We start from the raw sequence: 22966 nt of genomic DNA, 5'->3' as shown, positions 1-22966 counted from the left end.
GCCTGAATTCAGCTTCAAAGGGGGCCACAAATTTCATGGTTTTGAGGCAGTTAAAACTTGGACTGTTTCTAGGGTTTTGCGACAGTTAAAACTTGGAGAGTTTCTAGAGTTGTGCCTATCTCATCTGTTGTTATGTGGTGTCACTGCCAGGGCAACACTGGGATCTTGGCATGGACAACTAAGCATGCAAGGGCTCATCTTGTTTGCCCCTGAAATTATCCAAAACAGACCACACTCACAATTCCTTCTACCATGTACCAAATAATACCCAAAACTTACCACAGATCCAATGTTTGTGAAAAATATTTGGTGAGACAACTAGCTGAGCTTCAAGCTGGCTGCAGAGGTGCTCTAGCAGAGCAAGTCGCATTTTAAAATAAGATATTCAAATAACAAATGCTAATGTAGAGCTACTTCTACACTACATTGGCATTTAAAATATTCCTAATTCTTTTCCTTAATTGATTTTTATTCAGGCAGCTACTGAAAATTAAATATCCATCAGGAATTTTAGTAGGGCTAGCTGTTTTTAATGGAGAAGATTTTCAAAGGTATGTCCCTTTCTCCAGTTGTGCTCAGTCTGAAGTGGCAAAACCTCTACAACTTGGTCAAGGGAAATTGGGGCAGGGGTGGACACAAGGCTTGGGCTTAAAGAATTTTAAAGTTTCTTATGTGATGAAATTAAATTCAGTACTGATGGTAGCTGTAATGCAGGATACACGAGCAGGAGAACTGTGCAGAGTGGTTCTGTCACCGATTGTAATTTTGTTTTCTTGAAACAGTTAAAGTGTTTTGTTTCCTGAAGGAAAAAGCGCCAAATCTAGCGCCGAGTTTACGGTTTTGTCAGTAGCACTTGGGTTTACAACAACTCCCAGTAATATTCTAACTGCAGTTTCCTTTTATCTGCTGTTATAATATGGCAGGGCCTGACACCTTTTTAGACATGAAAAGACTATCTTGTCTCAAGTAACAGCTGCCATTAGTCGCTTTTGCTACTCCATTTCCAAGGATCTCCCTTGACACAAGAACACAGAGCCAATGCTGTGTAAAGTTAAATAAATCCCTTCTCAAATTAGGAAATTTCTTGGTTGACTATCAAAACATTTATTATATTCATCAAATTTTTGTGTTTGTTAGGTAGGTTCACATGTGGGTAAGTATTTCAGTAATCTCCACCTGTGGAAAAATGACAATGGGATACAGAGACATTGAGAAGTGATCTTTTAAATTATATTTTTTTTTCTAGCTCTCTATGTATAAAGTCTATGTAAGCAGCATTTATTTTCCTTTCTTGTTGATTGTGGACCAGAAATAATAAGTTACAATCCTGAGGAATGCCAAGTAAATGCTTCCCTTTGTCAAGATGTGCTGAACAAATGAGCTGCATTTAGTGTTTAATACTGTTTGTAAGTGGAAATATTTACCCTGCTAAGAGGGAATCTCTGTGAGCATCATTCAAGCTAGAGGGATGCCAGCAAGAGCAAAGTACTCAGGCTGGGACAGCAGTTGTGCAGAAAACCTTTCAGAAAATGACTTTAAGAAGGATGAGCCCCTTACCTGCCCCACCTCCATGGTAGGTACATTTTTATTACTTTGTATGAAGCACCCTGGTAGAGCCAATTCACACAGATCAGGACAGATGATAAATGAAAATCTGTTCAGGCTCATGAGGTTGATGCATCAACTGATTTATTCTTACAGGCAGTTTAACATAATCCTGGAGAAACATTCTCTGCAGAAGAAAGTTATGTTACACCCCCTCAATTTACTTAAACATCATTCTCACAAGTGTGAGAGGTTGCAAAGCAGTCAGCACAGTAAAAAGCTCCAAAGAAAAACCATTCCTAATCTTTAGATTGAGTAAATTACATAAAGATGAGAAACCAAAACAATTTAAAAACTGTAATTACCCTTCTGTAATGAATCACAAGTTTAATTCAAGCAACAGTCATCCCCAATGATAAATGTTTTTATTTACTGTAATGAGCAGCTACAGCATAAATAGAGGGAACATTCTACACAGTTTTTTTTTTCCCCTACATCTATCGCTGCTTCTACAGCAGTGGTAGAAAACTGGCACAAAATTTGGATGCATTACATATGAAAAAATGGAAAATTTTCTGCTTTTCATGCTTGACCTGTACTTGTGAAATCCAATTAATTAGCAGGAAAAATCAGCAACATAATATTTTTTCCTCTGCAGTTCTTAATATCTCATTTCTGACTTTCATAATTCACATAATTCTGACAGTATTTTCACCTACCCATCCACTGAAGCAGTCATCTCAAGCAGACTTGGAAAACAAAGAAAATTCCCTCCAAAATCCACTCTGGCCCCTCGATTCTAAAGAAAGCTCTAAATCACAGAAATCCACACATTGTGGATGAAATTGAATAATACCCCAACAAAAGAGCACATTCTCATACCCTGGGAGGGAACAAAAGTGAGTGTGTGTTCACATGATGTTGGCATTTTTATTAATCAAAATTTAAACACTTGATTTCAAGTTTCAGTATTCAAAACCATCAGCAAGAAAAAAAAACCCCATACATAACCAAAACCAGTGTGTTTCTACAAAAAACCCCCACTCAGATCTCTCCATTACTGACCACTGCATAAGGAATTGTTCCCTGCCCATAGTACAGGGGTTGGAACTGGATGTTTTTAAGATCTGCCCCAACCCAAATCATTCTGTCATGCTATGAATCTCTCCCTTTAAAATTCCCAGGTGACTCTTACTCTCCTTCACAACTCTGTTCTTCCAGCTACCTTCTCACATCAGCTGGGTGCTTAAGAGGCTCCAGAAGTCAAAGACCTTCTTCAAAACTAAATTTCCATTATTTTCGATTTTTTTTCTCATTTCCAGAATACATCTCTCATTTGGAAAATCGATTATAAATAAAACTTTTCCATCTTCCCACAGAGTAAACTAAGAAAGTACCATTTTGTCTAATTACAGACTGTATTGGCTATAGGCTACCTATGTCTTCCTTATACACATCTGGAATTCAACTTCCAAACTTGGTCCTTGACCATGATGAAGAACTGACATTTTTACTAAGGCACAGATATTCTAATTTCTCTTGTTAACAATATGTCTTGGCAAGAATTGTTTTCCTTTTGGCTGGTGCACAGAAGTTACAAACACCTAATACAGACAAGGAGGTATTCCTCCAACAGGCAACTGTTGAGAACAACTTTTTTTGGTGTATGAACAGAGACTGCTTCTGCAGTAAAGAGGTAGGAAGAGCACTTTGAAAACTGTACTCAAGTTTCCCCTTCTAAAAAACACCGAAACATGATATTCAAAGGACTTGCAATATGATAACTAGATTGTCTGTAACTTAACTTTCACTCTGTTATGAATGGAAGTGAATTTTAGATGAGATTTCAACCTTCTTTAAGAAAAAATGCCCTAAGTAAATTTAATTAAATTAGTCATAGTCATATTCCTTAAATATTAGATGACAGCTACAACACCAGAATATCCTTACATGGCTTATCCCACTCTTTGGAAGAGGTGCACCTCCGAAGAACAGCTTATTATGGCGCATGGCAGATATAAATTCAGCTACTCTCTGAGGTCCATCTGCTGTGTGTCTCTATCTGGTCCTTCAGAGATGGTCAATACAACCAGAAACCCAGGATTTCAAAACCCATTTCAAAACTTGCAGAATTAAATTAGTAGAGGAGAATGGAGAATTTCAGTTTAAAAATGCTGCATCACTTTGTCTTATTAGGAAAGTCCAACAGCACTGCAGGCACTGTTCTAGTAAGTGTTTTTGTAAGCAAGACAAAACCTGCACAACTGATTGGGAAAAAAACCCCTTTTTCTTAAATAAATCTCCCTCATCCTTGCATACTGTATCCTGATGCTTATGTATCAAGTTCAGAATGTAAACACACACAGAATGACTGATACTTGCCTACAATCAACCGTTTGGCACTTTTGTTAACATTTTTGTTTCAAACTTCAGCTCCAGTGCCAGCACTTCCTATTCATTAAAACTGCGTCCACATAAGATTGATAGAGCATACTGCAGAAACTCTGAGAAAGAACTCTTTGAGAACTGACAGTTAATTGCTATCATAATCTATTTTATGGAGAACCTAATTCATTTTGATTCTTCTTTTCAGTCTTTCAGACAGGGGAAGGGGACTGTCTGCCCACGCAGAAGTCAGAGCAGCGCTTTTCTCTTGCTGTGTGGGATCAGAACCCAATCTTTCAATTGGTCTCTCTGGACTTTGGGAACAATTAACTTCCTCTAAAGAGGATGGTTTTGGAGCTACTTGCACTGAGAAACCATTGGCAGCTTTCTCTAAATTGGTCATTTTATTCTTCCCCTTAATTGTAAGGGCTGAGTCACTGTTCGTCCTTTTGCTAGTAACAATGCTACCCTTTTTCTTTGTAAAACATTTCTTAAACTGGCCAGGGTTCAGTTGCCTTTTCTGCTGCTCATAAACCAGGATTTTATCCACGTGCCCATCATCACTGTCTTCGCTGGAAGAGCATCTGTTCTGACAGACACTCTTCTTAGAAGAAACTTTCCAAGTAGTTTCAATACAAGCTTCTTTAATGTGACAGCCAGTTGCATCTGCTGGCTTTTGAGATGCTGGAAGCATTTCCCACCCAGGATGAAGTGTCTCTGTTGTTTTCCCACTGCAGGCTAGAGATGCTGAACCACTTCTGGAAGGGTCTTTTTGCACCATTTCAGCCAGGATGTCAGCTTTTTTGTATGCATCTTGATAGATATGTAGGCTGGATTCACTAGCAGAGTTTTCTGATAGAACATTTTTATTTTCCTGCACCGGATTATTTAACTGACATGAGGAAGAGACATGATTTCTATCAAGATTCAATGTTTCTTTTGTTTGTTTAAAACAATTCAAAGACTCCAGTTGCACTGCATCTTCAGACAAAGGCTGTGATGGAATGGGAGCTTTCTTAAGTATTCTCTCGCTTAAAGACCACTCCTGAATTTGTCCCACAGCGTAATTTGTGAACAAATCATCTTCACTATCAGAATGCATACCAGACTGTGTAACATCAGAATACTCTGAGCTGTTTCTTACTGTTTCATGACTTAGTGGATGTGAGTGTTTAATGCATGTGGCTAAGTCAGCTGCTGGATCATGGTCATCACCTCCATGGGCTGGTGTGGTGCTGAAGGAGGGTCCTTTCCCACCACTACTGCTCAGTTGCAGACCAGGCACAAAGGAAGAGGATGACATCCCTGAACACTTAGTGCACTGTGAGGGCACAGATGAATCAGCAAGAGCAGCTGCTGATGTTGACACATGAACTGATGTTATGCAGGAAGCTGAAGGTAATGCTACATCTTTTGATGCAGTACTTCTCTGCTGTGTCTGGTCTTCTGGAGGAGATTTTGTATCTGACATGGAGTATTGCACAGGAAGAATTCTGTGTGTAGGCTTTAAATTAATTTGAGACAGAAGACTGGTAATTTCAGCACAAGAATCTGGCAATTCCTTTTCTTGTGATCTGTCTTTCTTTTCTGAAAAGAAAAATAATAAAAAGTGCACTTTGAATGGCATATAAATCACAGTTCATATTTCTTAGTGCAAAAGTACAGAATACTAAGATTAAACCCAGTCCACTCATCTTGCTTTGGCATTATATTGTTCAAGAGTGGAAGAAATGTTTTTTGCATTCTGGCAAGACACATAGATTCACATGAAATAAGCTTCTGGACTTACTTTTCTGTTTCTTCTGAACAATGTCTGACTTTTCCACTTGATAGAGGGCAACGACATCAGGATAAGCAGCCTGAAACAAAGACTCTTCTTCTACTGTGACTACAAACAACTCCACAGGCTCATCTTCTGGATCAACATAATGTTCTGAAAAAATAATGAATGTACTTTTGATATGAATATACACATGTCAAAGTAGGGAATGAAAAACCAAACAGCAAAGACTCGAATACAAAGAAGATACATAAAAAGTCAACAGTATATTTATCTACAAGTGAGGTCTTTCTCTTCCTGACAGTCTTCTGGCACAAATGGACACACTACACAGAGGAGTCTGACAGCACAGAAAATTTTGTGGCTAGTAAACAGTGACAGCTTCAGGTACATAGTGAAATAAGGTATGAAACACACAGTTTAGGTCTTATTTACAAGTACCAGAACAAGCAGCTGAAGACTGAGTCCCCTCCTTTCTAGGTAAATTTGTTTTCTTTAAAGCACTGCTTTTTCTTTCAGGATATGTGAAATTTGATGCTTATTTCCTGTTATTTCCACAGAACAGTTTCCAATCTCACCCACATTCCACTGCCTTAGAGTGTTGCCAAACTCTTGTCCTCTTTAAAGCTTGATTTTATCTTTTTCTATGAACAGTTTTGTTCCATAATGTACATAGAAACCAGACCCACCTGGTTTTTGCCATTCAATTTCAAAACAAGGAATTCCATTTTTAATACGTGTCTTAACAATCCTGTAAGAAGAGGAAGTCCATTAAAAGAGTGAAATCTAGACTTAAATCTAAAAATATTTCAATATTCTAATTTGGAGTGATTGAGAGAAATAAAAAATCTTCTCATGAAATTGAAATTACTACATCTTTAAATAAAATACACTACTCTGTATACAGCAAAATCTGGAGTATAGATTTGACCACTGAAACATTTTTATTTGACACTCAGAAGAGCATTCACACAAAATAAAAAAGTTTTTCTGTAAGATACAAACATAATGCAGTCTCCTACAAACATCAGTTTGGTATCTTCAGCTGACCTGCCCGAAATGCATGTCCTGCTTGCCAACCTGATCTCCTTCTTTGACAGGGTGACCCATTTAGGGGATGAGGGAAAGGCTGTGGATGTTGTCTGCCTAGACTTCAGTAAACCCTTGATGCCATTTCCCTCAGCTTTCTCCTGGGGAAACTGGCTGCTTATGGCTGGGATAAGTGCACTGGATTAAAAATGGTTTGGATAGTCAAGCCCAGAGGGGCGGTGAGTGGAGTTAAATCCAGCTGGACATCAGTCACCCATGGGGCTCCCAGGGCTCACTGCTGGGGCCACTCCTGTCTAATGTCTTTGTCAGTGACCTGCATGAGGGGATCAAGTGCACTCTCAGTCAGTCCACAGACAACACCAAACTGGGCAGGAGTGCTGACCTGCTGGAGGGCAGGAAGGCTCTGCAGGGGGATCTGGACAGGCTGGACTGATGTGAGGCCAATGGTGTGAGGTTCAACAAGGCCAAGTGCTGGGTCCTGCCCTTGGGTCACAACAACCCCTGCAGTGCTACAGGCTGGAGAAACGTGGCTGGAAAGTTGTCAAGAGCAAAAGGATCTGGAGGTGCTGGTCAACAGCAGCTGAGCATGAGCCAGAGTGTGTTCAGGTGGCCATGAAGGCCAGTGGCATCCTGGTCTGGATCAGCAATAGAGTGGCCAGCAGGACCAGGGCAGTGATCATCCATCCACCTGCACGGGTGAGGCCACATCTCAAATCCTGTGTCTATTTCTGGGCCTCACCACAAGGGGTGGTACTGGATGTGCTGGAGCACACCCAGAGAAGGGCAGTGGGGCTGATGCAGGGTCTGGAACACAAGTGTGAAAGGAGCAGCTGAAGAAGCTGGGGGTGTTTAGTCCTGGGAAAACCTCATGGCTCTCTGCAACTGCCTGAAGGAGGCTGCAGCCAGGTGTGGTCAGTCTCTTCTCCCAAGTAACAAGTGATAAGAAAGGAAACGAAACAGCCTCAAGCAGTACCAGGAGAGGACTAGATTAGATATTAGAAACAATTTTTTCATGGAAGGGGTTGTCAACCATTGGAACAAACTGCCCAGAGAAGTTGTTGAGCCAGCATCCCTGGAGATATTTAATTTAAAAGATGTGTAGGTGTGGAACTGAGGGACACGGTTTAGTGGTGGACTTGTCAGTGTCAGGTTAATGGTTGGACTTCTCCAAACCAAGTGATTCTTTGATTTTAAGCTACTAATGCCAGAGAAGGCTGCTGCCCTGGACAGTAATGTTCTGAATGATCAGACAGGGTCATTTATCCTCATGCTCTCATGCAAAAGATAGAGACAACTTGAACTGAGCAGGGGACAGTCAGTCACTGAGGTTTTTCTAAAGTCTATCTAAACCCCAGTTTAGTAGCTTCCTGTGCATGAAGAGTAGGATCATGCTGATCCTGCTGAACCATTACTGCATTTTTAAACACTTGTTAACAAAAGAAATCTTCCAGTGCATGCACCATCTCTCTTTTAAACTCTTGAAACACCACAAAGTGTTATAAACAGAGAATGTCAATGAATTCATTCATAAAGGTAAATACCAGTAACTTATCTTGCCAATCTATTTTAAAAGCATTCTCCAACCAATCTCCCCAATCTTTTGAAAGGTAACACTGAATACATCAGCATTTCTAAAAGTACTAATTCAAGACTATGACACATCAACCCAGAAGTGATACTATCACACTGCTATTGACTGTTCTCCTGTGCCCCAAAATTAATGTCTAAAAACTGTGACTAGCATGGAAAAATTACTAACCTTCTTCCAATAAAAGAATTAGGGAGGCAGGGAGAATTTGGGTTTCATTTGGGAAACAAAATCATCAGATAAAGTTAAAATAAGTCACAATTCCCTTCACAAAGTGAAGTTCAGATTTGCCAACAGACACTGTAGATTCTAGAAGTTGACTTAAGTTTAGGAAGAGATTAGATCATTAAAAAAATCAATTACATTGAGGGCTGACAGAATAAGAAACTGCTAATTCTGGCACAGTAAATTCCTAAGTAACAGAAATCTGGATGGTGGGAAAGTATTCTGGGAGAAAGTAACTGCATGCTTATCTTGCTTTTTCTTCCCTGCATGTCCATTTTTACTAACTGTATACTTGGCCATTTTTCCATTCCTCAGTGTAGCAGTCCTGAATGAAAAGTAGCGTTGACACATAATGCAATGACAGCTGGTAGGTCTGATAAGCAATCAGAGACTATGACTAATTTTGCAGATGTGCATTTCTAAGCCTGAACTCTTATTTTGATACACAGAATTCAATCAAATGTATGCTAAAAACCTGAGAAGAGGACTGAGACAGATGTAAGGAAAAGGAACAAAGAGCAAGCATAGGAGAACACATGCACTGCCAGTTCGAAAGAAACTGCTCTATGTATTTGTGCAGTAGTAGTAGAATTGGTGCACTGATCTCAATTTTTACCTCTATTCAAAACAAGCACAAAGCCTGAAACAAAGATGGAAGAAAACCATATTTTTTTTTTTCAGAAAAGCTTTGTGGTTTTTATCTGGCATCAGAAGTAAACATTTTAAGTTCAAGAAATCAAGCCGCATTACCGTATTGCCTGCAGTTGTTTTGAATCAATGTTTCCAGATTTTCTCTGGATCATATCATAACGTGTCAAAAGTGCTAACAGCTTCTTACAAGCATAATGCTTGGTCCATTCCATCTTCTCTGAAGCAAATAGCTGTTTGTATAAAAAAAAATCCCAAACTTTAAAACTTTCTTTATTCTATTAGATAACATACTTAGATAGTTATGTAGTTGGGACACTGGGTTAAATACTTAAAACATCTACAGTACTTTTGTATATTGGTGTAATGCCCACCAACACCTCACTGCCAAGGGAGGGAACAGCCATCCTAGCAGGGCACATTCATCAGCTGTCAGTGACAAGCCAAGGGAACAGTTGTGTGGTGGCAGCAGCAGGGATAAGACAGTTGTTAAAGACCTTCTCAGGTTCACATCAGCTCTACCAGGAGCTGTGAAAGTTACGGATTTCACATGTGAGACAATGAACGTGGATTTTCATTAAAGCCACATTGTTTAACTGATCTACTCTACTATCCGTAATTCTTACGCTGTCATCAAACCAAAAAAATGAAACATTGTAAGAGATCTGATTTTGCCAATAAAAAATAAGTAAAAAGCCTTCCTAGAAAACAATGCTAATGTGCATATATTAACACACTCACCCCCACCTAGCATTATTGGACAATGAAAAACAAAACAATGACAGGTGAGCTTTCTCTTTCTTCTTCTTTTCTATTTAGTTATTTACAGCAACTGATTTTTTCCGAAGTCTTCAACTTTAGGCTTTCAAAACAGTGAGGTATACTGGGATGTTGTAGCAAGATTCTTTAATTCTTATTTCAAGTAAAATTACCAATGAAGATCACTATGATCACTTACTTAGGAATAAATAAAAGACTACAAAGCTGAATATTCAATATTTTGTTACATACCTGAAAGGACAATAAATTTGGCCTTCGACATTCCATGATCTTGATCAATTTATTCTTGTTTACAAGAAACTCTTGGATAACCTTGAGATAAAACATAAAAGAAACAGTTTAAGAGAGGACAAAATGCTGAAATTTAAACTAATTGATTAAGGCAATTGATATTAAGCAGGCTTGTTTGTTACCTCAGAAAATGGAAAGCCCTCACAGCTCATGGCTTTTCTGGAGGTAAAAACAAATGTGTTAGGAACTGAGAAAAAATAGAAAAAAATGATGCATCTAAATGGAGGGAAAAGCAGTTAAATTTTCAGGCCATTCCTACTTTCTGATACTGTCCTCCAACGCATTTGCTTGTTTCACTCGCTCCCACTGATGCCATGCACAGGGGCAGCAGTGTTTGGAGTCACTGGGTTTGCAGCATCTCACACTTGCACAGAATTTGCATCCATTGTGCTCATGTTCCTTGTGAGATCCTATAGCAACAGACACACAAAGTGAGGAGGAAAGGGGTTCCCAAAATCTCCAAACCTATAAAGGCAGTATTACAAATACAACACTCAGAACAAGTATGAATGTGATGTGAATGGCAGCTGTAAGCAGATCTGAGTGCATTAGTTGCATTTATGAATCTATAGTAAAAACTGAAAAAGACATGCAGGCTTCCATTTTTCTGAAGACTTTTTCCCTCAACAGTTCCAGCTCTTAAGCTGGAAACTTATTATCAAAAAACTACAGAAGGAATGTGTGATAACCTGTAAAACACACATAAGTAATATATTTGAATCAGGCTTCTCCTTCACCAAATGATGGATTTGAATGAGTTCACTGATTAAAGATAATACCAAAATCAGGGTACTTGGGATTAATTTCTTCTTGAAAAAACACTGCCACATACCTCATCAATGATGAGATTTGGTCCTCTTGATGCAGGACCAGTTCAAGCAACTAAAAAAATAGTTGCTAGGCAATATAGAGTACAGCATGCTGTCTTTACTGATCATGTTAAAAAGGCAACTATCTGGGATCTCACAACAGCATTATGATAACATTACATCTGCTCTCAACTAGTTTCACATTTGAAGAAAATTAGTCCCAAGCCTTGAAAGTGTTTATATAAGGGCACATATACACAATATTGAAAACGTGAAGATGGAAGCTGAAAAGCGCTTTTAATGCTAGCAGAAAATACCCCAAAACCCAGTAAAACAAAATCCATCATCCCAAAATAAAAGTAAACAATGAGGCTAAAAGTACAGCTCAGCACTTTTCACACTGACCTGGATGATGGCACTCTGAACAGTGAATTACCCTTTTAACAACCAAAGGTGGATTATCATCATGCCAAAATTGTTCCTTCCACTGCTCAAACCTGAAAGGATGATGTTAAAAGGATCAAGAAATATTTTTGGCTTTCACACTTAAACCACTGAGAAATAATTTCTTTATACTTGTCAAGCATTTATCCAAGAGACAGTGTTTCAACTTATGAAACAGGGGTCTTTTACAGCATTTCATGTTGGATTTCTAGCAGTGACACACACATTATGATAACATAGAAAGCACTTGGTTATCTCAAATCCTAATCCACAACCCAACTAAAAATCAGCAAGTCTCATCAGTCCCTACAACTTCCACTCCAATGCATCAACTTATACCTGCTAGATCAAGACTTAGGAGCCAGCTCATGTTTAAAACAAATATGAGACTTGCCTAGCAAAACAATTCCTTTAGCAAACAAAAGGTATGGAATGTGGTAATATCCTCCCTAACTTAAAGTATTACAAACTTTATCTTGGAGTTGAAGTACATACTCTTAAGTCTTTGAATAAAAAACACTTAGGGAAATTTCCATTTTACCTTTGCAATAAGTTTTGACCTTGCAGAGTCTCAATTAACTTTAAAGCTTGCTCCTTCCCAACTCCTGGAACTCCCTATAGTGAAATATGAAATATTATTTAATTACAAACAAAATATTAATATTCTCACAAAAACATCTTTATTACATAGTGCAGAGGAATGACGAGTGAGTCCAGATGTTGAAAATAAATTGAGAAAAAAATTTTTGACCAAGTTTAAGGGCAGAGAAGGTGACAGATTACAGCTGTATTGCCAGTGTAACACACAAGCTGTTCTTATGCTGAACAGCACCTGAGATAAAACAAGGCAAAGGAAGTAGAAAGCAATAATAAACTAAAAGAAGTTCAATTCAAAAAAAGAGAAGTTACAATGAAGTAGAGAACACTGGCACAGGTTTCCCAGGGAAGTGGTGGATGCTCCATTCTGGAAATATTCAGGGTCAGGTTGGAATGGGGCTCTGAAGGACCTGTTTTAATTGAAGATGTCCCTCACTGCAGGGGGGTTGAATTAAGTGAACTTCAGAGGTCCCTTCTGACCCAAACTACTGTATGAGTTTATTAAAACACACACATATTGCTTTCCAGCTCTTTCCATCTTCACCCTTTTTTGCAAAGAACCAATACACCTGATTATGAAGATTGTATTGAGTGTACTGCATCCAGAACTGCTTTTACTAATATCTACAGCTCAATACCATCACTACTAAGTCTTCCAAAGAGCACAGACAAAGCCCTTTCTTCTCATTTTCCACAGCTCCTCTGCCAGGGATGTACTTTTATGTGACTTGTTACAAAGCATCCTCATAAACAATGGAGTTCTCACACCTTGTCTCAATGTAATCAGCATCTAAACTTCTGCCTTCCCCTCCATTATAGAAAAGGTTTGGAACAATACAAAACACTCTTCAACTGATGTTCATGAACTATTTTGAATATCTTTAGCCTTTTAGAAGGCTAAAGAATAGAATTTACAAATAGAATTTACAGTGACTTCCTACACTTCTGCTGGATCTCAGTAATCATGCATTGCATAAGCTTTCCCAGCGTGCATATCTCCCTTGATAAATTTTGTTTTTCAAGACAGTGTAAGCACCAAATAAAAAATAATTATATTCCTTACCTTTGGAAGATAATCACAGCCCAGAAGAACTGCTAGCCCAATCAAAGACTCTCTGTCACAACCGAGTTTCTCTTTAATAGAGGACATTGTGTAACTGTCAAGATGTGGATCCTGCAAGAGAAATTTATTACATATTATTTCTGTTACAGGGAAGGAACTGCCCTGAGTCACATTCAGTTGGGATTGCTTACTCACCCCTATTCACCCACATCCAGAGCAAAGGGTTCTACCCCATAAGAGGGTAAATAGAAAAAAAAAAAAAAAATTGCCATTAAAATTTATGATGTAATACATGGATACCACATGAACAACTACAGTTCTGGAACTTCAAGTATGGGCATCAATTGTTGAAAGAAACTAAAATAAGCCAAGAGGTTCAGCACACAGCTGGATAACCATGTTACATGAGGGGTGTGCACCTGCCTCACCGGTCAGGCACAAAGAGCCACAGTGGACAGGGCTAAATCAAACTGGCAACCTCTACCAGAGGAGTTCCACAGGGGTCTTATCCTCAGCCCACTTCTCAACATCTTCATTATCATCCTGAACTTGATACCAAAAGGGTTAACTCAATTTCAGGACTGGAAGGAATACTAAACAAGTTTACCAACAACACTAAATTGGGAGGAGTTGTTGACTCCCTGAAGGGCAGAGAGACAAACTGGAGAGATGAGCATTCACCAATCCTATGGAGTTTCACAAGGGGAGGTGCTGGATTCTGCACCTGGCACGGGGTAACCCTGGCTGTGTGCACAGAGTGGGCAATGAGAGCCTGGAGTGCAGTGCTGGGGAAAGGACCTGGGGGTCCTGGTTGATACAAAGTGGAACACGAGCCAGCAGTGCCCTGGCAGCCAGGAGGGCCAAACCTGTCCTGGGGCATCAGGGACAGCATGGCCAGCTGGGCAAGGGAGGGGATTGTCCTGCTCTGCTCTGCACTGGGGCAGCCTCACCTCCTGTGCTGGGGGCAGTTTTGGATGCCACAATATGAAAAATTCATTAAGAATTCATTAGAGAGAATCCAAAGGAGGCAACAAAGATAGTGAAAGGCCTTGAAGGGAAGCTGTAGGAGGAGTGACTGAAATAATTTGGTCTGTTCAGCCTGGAGGACACTGAGGAGAGACCTCACTGCAGCCTTCAACATCCTCACAAGGGGAAGGAGAGGGGCAGACACTGATCTCTGATCTTTTCACTCTGGTGACAGTGACAGGACTCGAAGAAGCAGCATGAAGCTGAGTCAGGGGAGGTTTGGGTCGAGCATCAGGAAAATGTGTTTCACCCAAAGGGTGGCTGGGCACTGGAACAGGCTCCCCAGGGAAGTGGTCACAGCACCAAGATACACCTGACAGAGTTCAGAAAGGGTTTGGACAAGGCTCTCAGGCACATGGTGACTCTTGGGCTGTCCTGTGCAGAGAGACAGGAGTTGGACTCAATGATCCTGATGGGTCCCTTCCAACTCAGTATATTCTATGACTCTAGGTGTTTTTATTGTTTCTTCCCTGTAGAAAAAATGTGGCAAAACTAACATTATCAAATCCTAGTGGCTGTGCCAAGTCGTTTCAGGAATGCATGTAATCCTAAATATTAAAATGCATGTAAACATTTCAATGTACTACTTAAGTAAAAGAAAAGAATAAAAATGTTATCTAACATATTAGGCATAAGCTGAAGGAATATTTGAAAGGTAAAGGGACTCGAATACAAAATGGAATCGAGATTAACATGAATTAAAACATAGGCCACTGTCTCCTTCCTCAGTCATGACAAAAAAATCCCCCCAGAAGCCAACAAACCAAAGTGATCCATTTGCTGGAACAGCTGCCCCTGACAGTGTGGCCCCTGCACATTCACAAATTATTCTTTATGCTGAACTATATATGTACCTAAGTACACCTGAAAGATTGAGCTTGCCTTCTTCACTGTTGGTGATAAATGACAAGGAAGCTGAATGGAAGAACCATGTCAAGGAAAAACTCAAACATGGTGTCACCAAAGCAAATAACCTTCCATCAACCCTAATTATTTTTTCAGAGTTAATTATTTGTAGTGCGCTTCTTTTGTTCTATTGATTTTCTCATATCTCCAATGTATTTTTGCAACAAGTCTTTCAGATGAACATTATAAATTACAGAAATCTGGAGCAGCCTTTCCCTATTTCTGGAAAATTGTATTCTTAACAAATGAACACTTCAGTTTAAGGCCATAAATTATTTGGTTATTCAACGATCACAAAAATTGATTGTCATACAGATATACAATCCCTACACTATTCACATCCAATTGGGGCAAACAGCATTAATTGCAAGTATATTAATAATAAAGTGATCCTGTAAGATGCAAGTATGTGAACACTTATTAGACCCAGGAGGCTGGTCACTCTCATATGACTTAAGGGTAAAATTTATAGGAAGTAATTACTTTGCTCAACTCCACAATAAAGAAGGAAATAGGACAAAAATTGCAATTTAACTTTATATAAGACACCACAGGGTACTACAAACACAGGTAATATTACCCTGTTCTCAGTAGTTTTCCTCTCACAGCCAATACAACAATTACCAGTGAATCAAATAAAATGTTCCTGTCTTATATACACTATTTTAAACAAACCCAACTACTACAAGGCAAGTTTAATAACATATAAATATTTTTTCAAGTCCTTTCCTTCTATTTACATTTTTGTAAAGGGTCTATAGAAAGGGTGGGAACAGGGTGAGATACATTACCTTAGCATTCATGGCAAAGTTTCTATAAACTGTTTGAGCTCCATACAAGAAAACATCTCCATCATTGGTAATGCAGCCATCAACAAGTCCTTTAGCATTTAGGTAGGCACACATTGCCTCTGCCTCTCCAGCTGCTTGAACCCAAGGGACACCTAAACACTCCAGCAGTTCAAGACACTAAAAGAAGGAACACAAAAGGAAAGAGGTTGAATGTTGAGCTATTAAATTCACTTATTAGCATGCATTTTCTCAGACACAAGTGCCTCTAAAAACTGCTGCTGTTGTTCTGCTTATGTAACACCTCATCAATGAAAGCACTACTTCAGCAAAAAATATTTTCCTGTAACAGTGAAATAGTAGATATCCACAGAGAGCTAAGTATTAATTAGAGGACTTGAACACAGCATGATTAATGGCCACTCCTTCACAAAAATCTTTACACTTTAAATAGATATTTAGGATGTTTTCAGAAGAGTAGTATCAAAGGAGTATTTATCTTTGAGAAGTAATGCTGTTTACTCAAGCAGTAATGCTGAGCCAGAACAAACATCTTCCAACAGGTGCCAAACTTCCCAAGAGTATCAAGCAGAAAAGTACAATGCTGTCATCCTACCAAGACTAGACCACTGTGCAAGACACACCGATATATACATACAAATTTCAGAGAAAATACTTTATTTTAGGATTTTAGAACAAAACATGAATTGGTATGTACAGTCCAGTGAAGCCCTGAACGCCCATGAATTCTACTTCCTAGAATTTTGAATAGACAAAAATGGTTAATGGGGGTGGGAGTATATGAAGAAGTATGGATACTAACACCGTAAAAGAACAGCAAAGTTAAATTTTGCAATAAATCCTGTTATGGTTGTCAATCACAACAGCACAACATGCACAGGAAAATATCAATAAGAAAATTATTCTGACACTGTTTGTCTTCTATAACACTTAACAGCTGCTGTAAGGCCTGACTTCAAAGGTGCACTTTCCTTCAAAACATTGTTTACATTTGTTGTGTATAAAGCTGTGAGACACTGAAATATTGGGGGTTAATAACTCAAACAACTGGTCACTTGAAAAAGCAGCAGGTGCTTTGCTGAGGCCATGTTTGCACCCCCAGCCAAAGAGCAGGAGAATTTTTGGGTGTGTGATGGTGAAACCTCTGATGCAGGATGACACAGGGGGTGCACACCCACCACGGGAGGATGCCAACAATAAACCAGCCTTTGTTTAGCAACAAGCTGGTTTTTGAGCTGGGTGAGGCCAACAATAACCAGATCCTCTGAGGTGGGATAATGCCTTTTTTAATCTTGCCAATTTCCTCCTTTACACAACTGGCTCAGATGTAAAAAATGTACACACCAGTCATTCAGTGCCATTCCACCCTAATCTGCCCTGAAGCAATCTCTTAACAAGAACCTCAGTTACCTGGCCTTCAGGGGTGGGTTGTAGCAAAAGCTATCAATTATTTCAAGCTCCTGTATTTAATTGGGTTAAGATTTCTGTCTATCACATTAAAAATACTTCAACACTCAGTTACCCACCTCTTTTAACATGGCTGTAAATAAAGATCTCCCTGTTCTTACAGCTCCAGCTTTCTTCGAAGGCCCATAGCGCATCTCATTCCTCTTGCTCATGGTGTCTGCTTTCAGCCTGGGGGCCTCTCCCTCCATGACAAACACGAGTTTAATTCCCATTGATGTAAAGAAAGAGAACCGAAAAAATAGGTTTCTGCAATAAAGCAAAGTGTTCCATAAGCTGAACTATTTGTGAAGACTGATTTCTTCAGACATTTTCCTTATTTCTTTTATATTTTCCTGACCCTACCACTGGAAAAATCCTAGCATTGCCTTTACCTCTAATGATACTCTCAACCCCAATCTAAACAAACCTCTGATCTATATTCCTGTCTTTGGCTTGAGACAGAGTAAAAATCCATTTTGAATTAGGTAAAATGTCTAGGAGAGGTGAAAAGTCTGTGAGGCCAAAGCTGAAGGGAAAAACTGCAGGACAGAGATAGTGAGGAGACAGAGAGAAAAAACCAGAAAGACCACAAGGTCGATCTGCCCCGACCTACAAATTCTTTTGATAAAGAGAAACTGGTGATAAATGTCACGCGGAATGAATTTGTATGAACCTACTGTGAAACTGTATGCATATGCATTTGGAAGGGGAGATAAAAGGAGAGCTGAAATCCTCAGAGGTACGTGTGCCTGTGTGCCTTTTGAGGAGAGCGTTCTCCCCATGTGTCCGGCGCTGTAATAAACATACCAAGCTTTACAACTTTTATAAAGTTGTGAGGTTTCTTCTTTTCTCCGCAAAACAGGCTGAAATTGTCATACTATGAAATTGTAGCAGCTTTACAAAACTCCCAAGAAAATACCATATAAGGACAGAAAGGATGTTTTTTTGGGTGTAAAGATGTAAGCAAACTTAAAAGGCTTAATAAAAATATATTCACTGCCCAAAATCTGCCTCCAAACACATATTTACATTGATTATTTTATATCAAATATTAACCCCAGATCTATCAATACAGGTACACCCCAAGTGACTGAATGCTGTAGTATTGGACAGACTTCTAGATACCATTACAAAGCCAATTTTTCATATGCAAACCAGCACCACTGAGGGGTGGAGTTTTACAAGGCTGCAGTAATAAATACTTGGACTGTAACAGTAAAATTAACAGCAGTCATATCAAACAGCATATGCTTTAACCAGTAATTCCACTATCAATCTTTCAAAAGGAGTAGATCAAACATTTACATCTCTTTGACAGACATGGAGAGACCATGACACTAGATTTAATTTTGTAGATTTAATTTTACTACTAGCAAAAAACAGTAAGCTGGTCTTTTGAGGTTAGTTCTATTTTCACAAATGATATTAAAAAATCAATGTAAACAATAAGTTACTTGAAAACAAAACTTCTCAAAAAATAATATTTTCAACTGTCTGAAATAATTTTTTTGGTAGCAATCTGTTCAACTCCTTGTCTTGCTTTGGAGGTCTGGACTGATGCTTCCATTCTTGCACACACGACATCCTACCAGACTAATGTAATGACTTTGGTAATCCTGACAGTTTTATAGTTAATTATCCATCTGAGTTTGTAAGTATAAAACATTTTAAGACATTATTCTCAGAAAATTCTGAGATTTTGTATCATGCTGATATTTTACATCGTGCTGAATTCAACAGAAGTCACAGGAGTGTATAACACCATCTAGTAACTCAGTATTCTACACTGGTAATTAACAACAAGCACTTATGAAAATTTGTGCGTGTTTCCATTTTTATTAGCACTGTTTGCAGAGAACAGGGCTTTGAAGTTACAGATGCTTACACATGCTCATTCCTTAGATAACTCATTTAAATGAAAAATATATCCATTTTCCTTAAGTTTGTTCAAATGCCTGAAGAATGATTTAAACATATTTAATTCAACATGGGGGGTCTACTTAGAACTAACTTAAAACCCTTTACATATGTAGCATAAGTGATAACTGAATCACAACACCAGTCATATCAGAGCTACTCTTAGAATTCTATTGAATAAGTACCATATTTAAATTATACAGCTTGAAGACATTTGGCTCAAATAATTTATACGGATACCTGAGATGTGGCTTAGTAACTACTCCAACCATCTTTTTAACAGTCTGTGCTTCACAAACCCACAAACTTAAATCAACAGCAAGTGTTTTCCCTCTGAGACTGCTTATGTTGACAGGCTGCCTCACAGGCTCAAGGATTTGCCACAGGTGAGTCACTCCCATTGTTTTCGCTTCCTTGTTGTCAGAAGGTAGATTTTAACTGTGGAGACCAAAGAAAATAAAACAGTTTCAGCATATGGCATGAAGTGAAGCATTATGACTGTGAGGTTCAGAAGATAAATATATTTGCCACTAAAAGTTCTACTGTTTTGAGGCAAGAACACTGGCAAGTCCAAGTCCATTTCCAAATCTTCTAAGTATAGTGACTCCAGTTCACAGATGGTTTATTATCATCTTTGGATGGAACAGTTGCATTACTGAATAAGCTGAATAATAAATAAATATATTAATAAGCTGAAAACAAAACTCAGGGAAAAGAAAAAAAATAAACAAAAAATTATTCATTTCCAAGTCTTACGTGTCCCTTACACAAACACAATCCAAGTTTTATTAAAAAAACAAACCACAGAATTCTTAAGGAACTTACGTCCCGATTTGAGGTAGGAGTCACATTAAAATTCTCTGTTAAAATAGAAGTAGCTTAAAGCTATTTAAGGAATTTTTACAATGACAACAGAATTTAAACTTTCCTTGCATTCCAAGATGATACAAGAGGGGTCAACACCCAGAGATTCTGGCTTAGGAAATTCAAGTTGGAGTTCAGGAAAAAAAAGATGGTATTGCTGCTGTGGCTGCTCACAGGTTGCAGACATTCTTAACATCCAGCTGCCATACTGTCCGACTTTCAATCCAGTGCTGATGGAAAACTGTCTGAGCAGGGAATCAGCAGTGACTGAAATTTGTGAAGAGACCTCCAATGCAGTATTAAGGAGGCAGTACTTTATTCTGGCCCTGGATGCCTGGGAATAGCTCCGTGCAACGTGCACACCTGGCTCAGGATGGTGCACCTCTTTCTTGGCCAGGACATCCACGTTCATCAGAAAATTGTTACTTTTCTGAACCGCTTACTTAGGGCACAGAGTCTAAACTTATCACTTCAGGCAATCACAGAGCCCTTAAAAAGGACTGGGCCAACTTGTTACTAAGCTCTCAGTGCAACATGATGACTTCTGAATTTGCCTTCCAAACAAACGTCCTGGCATTTCTAACACTGTGACTGCAGGAACACACCAGTGTGTTTCACTGTGCCAACTTTGGTACTGCGGGACCAGCACTGCCTATAATGCACACCAGTGGAAAACCTACACCCACTAGGAGGTGTATCTCTTTGTCTTATGTAACTTTACTTACACAGCTGCACTCTCCGTGGTACCCCATTACCACACTCATTTTCTTGTTTTCATTATTCTTCTGGTTTTCACATCTTGCCAGTTTTGTACAAGGCCTCGAGCACATACTCAGCTTTCCACCCTCACAATACCAATTTATTCCTGCACTGTCTTATGGCACAAAGTTTGTCTCATGTTTATTTATTTTCTCTCTTCTCTCCAAATATTAGAATATAAAAATCAAATACAATGTGGAATGTTTTATATTTCTTTCTTCTTTTGACACTACTGTACAATCAGATAAATTAAAATGCTCCTTTGAATAAATCAGACTAGATGACCTAGCAGTGCTCAGAGATCTGCTTAAGACACATGAGGAGCTAAGCCACTGTGTGGTCTCACAATTAACACCAGAGTCTGTCAGGACAGCAAGCCTGCCTTTGGAGGGTGCATTCTTTCATACTCTAATTCTGTTTTAAAGCAAGGCAGCTATTCAATTCCAGGTTGTTTTTAAACCAAGTTGTCATATTAAGATTTACTTTCAACAGAATCCAGGCCTCTAATCCATTTCTTTAACTACTACAGTGACTGAACCTCATTTTAGTTGATGAGCATCGCTATTGTTGTTGTGTGTCAAGCACATAAAAATTAGTTAAAAATACAAATCAAGCTAACGGCTACAAAGTGCAATTTCTTGAAGTCCAGGATAATCAGTTTCTCTGATGCACAGGGGAAGTATCCAAACCTTCCCAAAAGACAAGCACAATAATTCACTTTCAGTGAGAGAACACCTAACAAAGAAGGGAGATGTCTTTTTGGTGTTATAATTTGGTTTCTGCTAGTCTGCATCAATACAATTTCTTAAAAAAAATACCTGTTAGTTTCTAAATATTATTATGGAGTGTCAGATAGCACTTAATTAATGGGAAAGACAAATACACTGCAAACACCCTACATCTGGTTAGATTACAAATAATAATAAAAAAGCATAAAAATTGAAAACTAAAAAAACAGTCGACTTTTTCATTGTAATAAAGTATAGCTATTTAAGGACTTAAGTTTTTCACATCACATTGAATATATATCTAACAGTGAGTTATGAAAGCCTGCAAGACTGGTAGCAGTCTTTGGTTTTTTTGAGTGTATTTAATAAAATATTTAAATCTGAATTCAGTGTGCAAATAGCTCAACTACTCTTAACATGAATGATCTGTCTACTCGGATTTTATTTAACAGCTTCGTTCATCACGAGCCTCCGACCCTAGAGAGATGGCAACTGCCAGAGAAGCAAGACCGAACTTGATTTCTTTGCATATACTTAGAAATCACTGAAGATGGTTAACAGTAAAAATAACCACTCACCTACAAAACCTTCTCAATGTCTCTTCAGGCCAGAATGTGGTAAACCTATGAAGCTTTTATGCCGTATATAGTGCTTTAAGACTACATTCTGCTCTACTAAGTTTTTTTACACTGCCAGAAATGCCAGTTACTTAAAAATAACCACAGAAAGCATTTAGCGCTGAAATTCAATTCATACAGAGATACTTTCACACATGACCAAGGTAACTTGCAAAGACAGCTAAGCATATATTTTATGTCTCACCCTTTAAAAAGGAGGAAAGACACGGCAGAGGAAACACGAAAGCCCTGACGTTTATAACAACTTTCCCTCTCTCTGCGTTACCCCAGCCCAGCTTTGCCAATAAACCTGCGCACCCGAAGGACAGCGGCGGCGCGCTCCAGCATTTGCCGATTCCTCCTCAGCGCCGGCGGATCCTTGCGGCGGGACGAGCACAAACAGCCCCGAGCGCTGCCGGCGAGCCGAGCGCGGGCTCCCCGCACGCAGCGTTTGAAACTCCCGCCCCGCCGCGCCCACAGGAACAGGCGTGCCCGAGCTGCCCCGGGCTGCCCGGCCTCGGCCCGGGAGCAGTCCCGCCTCCGCGGGGAGCAGCGGGACCGCCCGAACCCGTGACGGCCCCGTGAGAGCCCCGCCGGGCCCGCTCGGAGCGGCTCCGGAGCGGCGGGCGCTCCGCCCCCCACACCCGAAAATGGCGCGCGCACGGAAACGCGCCCCGCGGGATACGGAG

General features: G+C 39.4%; 1 protein-coding gene across 1 annotated transcript; it reads right to left on the bottom strand.

Annotated features, from left to right (window-relative positions):
• Nucleotides 1-1667: 1667 nt before the first annotated feature.
• GEN1 (GEN1 Holliday junction 5' flap endonuclease) lies at nucleotides 1668-22684 on the bottom strand. The gene is made up of 14 exons (XM_063150878.1): nucleotides 22596-22684; nucleotides 19550-19747; nucleotides 17473-17659; nucleotides 15929-16105; nucleotides 13206-13316; nucleotides 12087-12160; nucleotides 11507-11598; nucleotides 10552-10702; nucleotides 10415-10451; nucleotides 10233-10313; nucleotides 9324-9454; nucleotides 6400-6461; nucleotides 5720-5863; nucleotides 1668-5517 (listed from the first exon to the last, which is right to left on the bottom strand). Exons 2-14 carry the CDS (start codon nucleotides 19708-19710, stop codon nucleotides 4112-4114), a joined length of 2814 nt encoding a protein of 937 aa, XP_063006948.1. The 5' UTR covers nucleotides 19711-19747; nucleotides 22596-22684; the 3' UTR covers nucleotides 1668-4111.
• Nucleotides 22685-22966: the final 282 nt, after the last annotated feature.

Source organism: Melospiza melodia, chromosome 3, assembly GCF_035770615.1.
Source record: "Melospiza melodia melodia isolate bMelMel2 chromosome 3, bMelMel2.pri, whole genome shotgun sequence".
In the NCBI taxonomy this organism is placed as follows: Eukaryota; Metazoa; Chordata; class Aves; order Passeriformes; family Passerellidae; genus Melospiza; species Melospiza melodia.
Note: the sequence above shows the minus strand (reverse complement) of the source record. Positions and strands in the feature narration are given on the sequence as shown.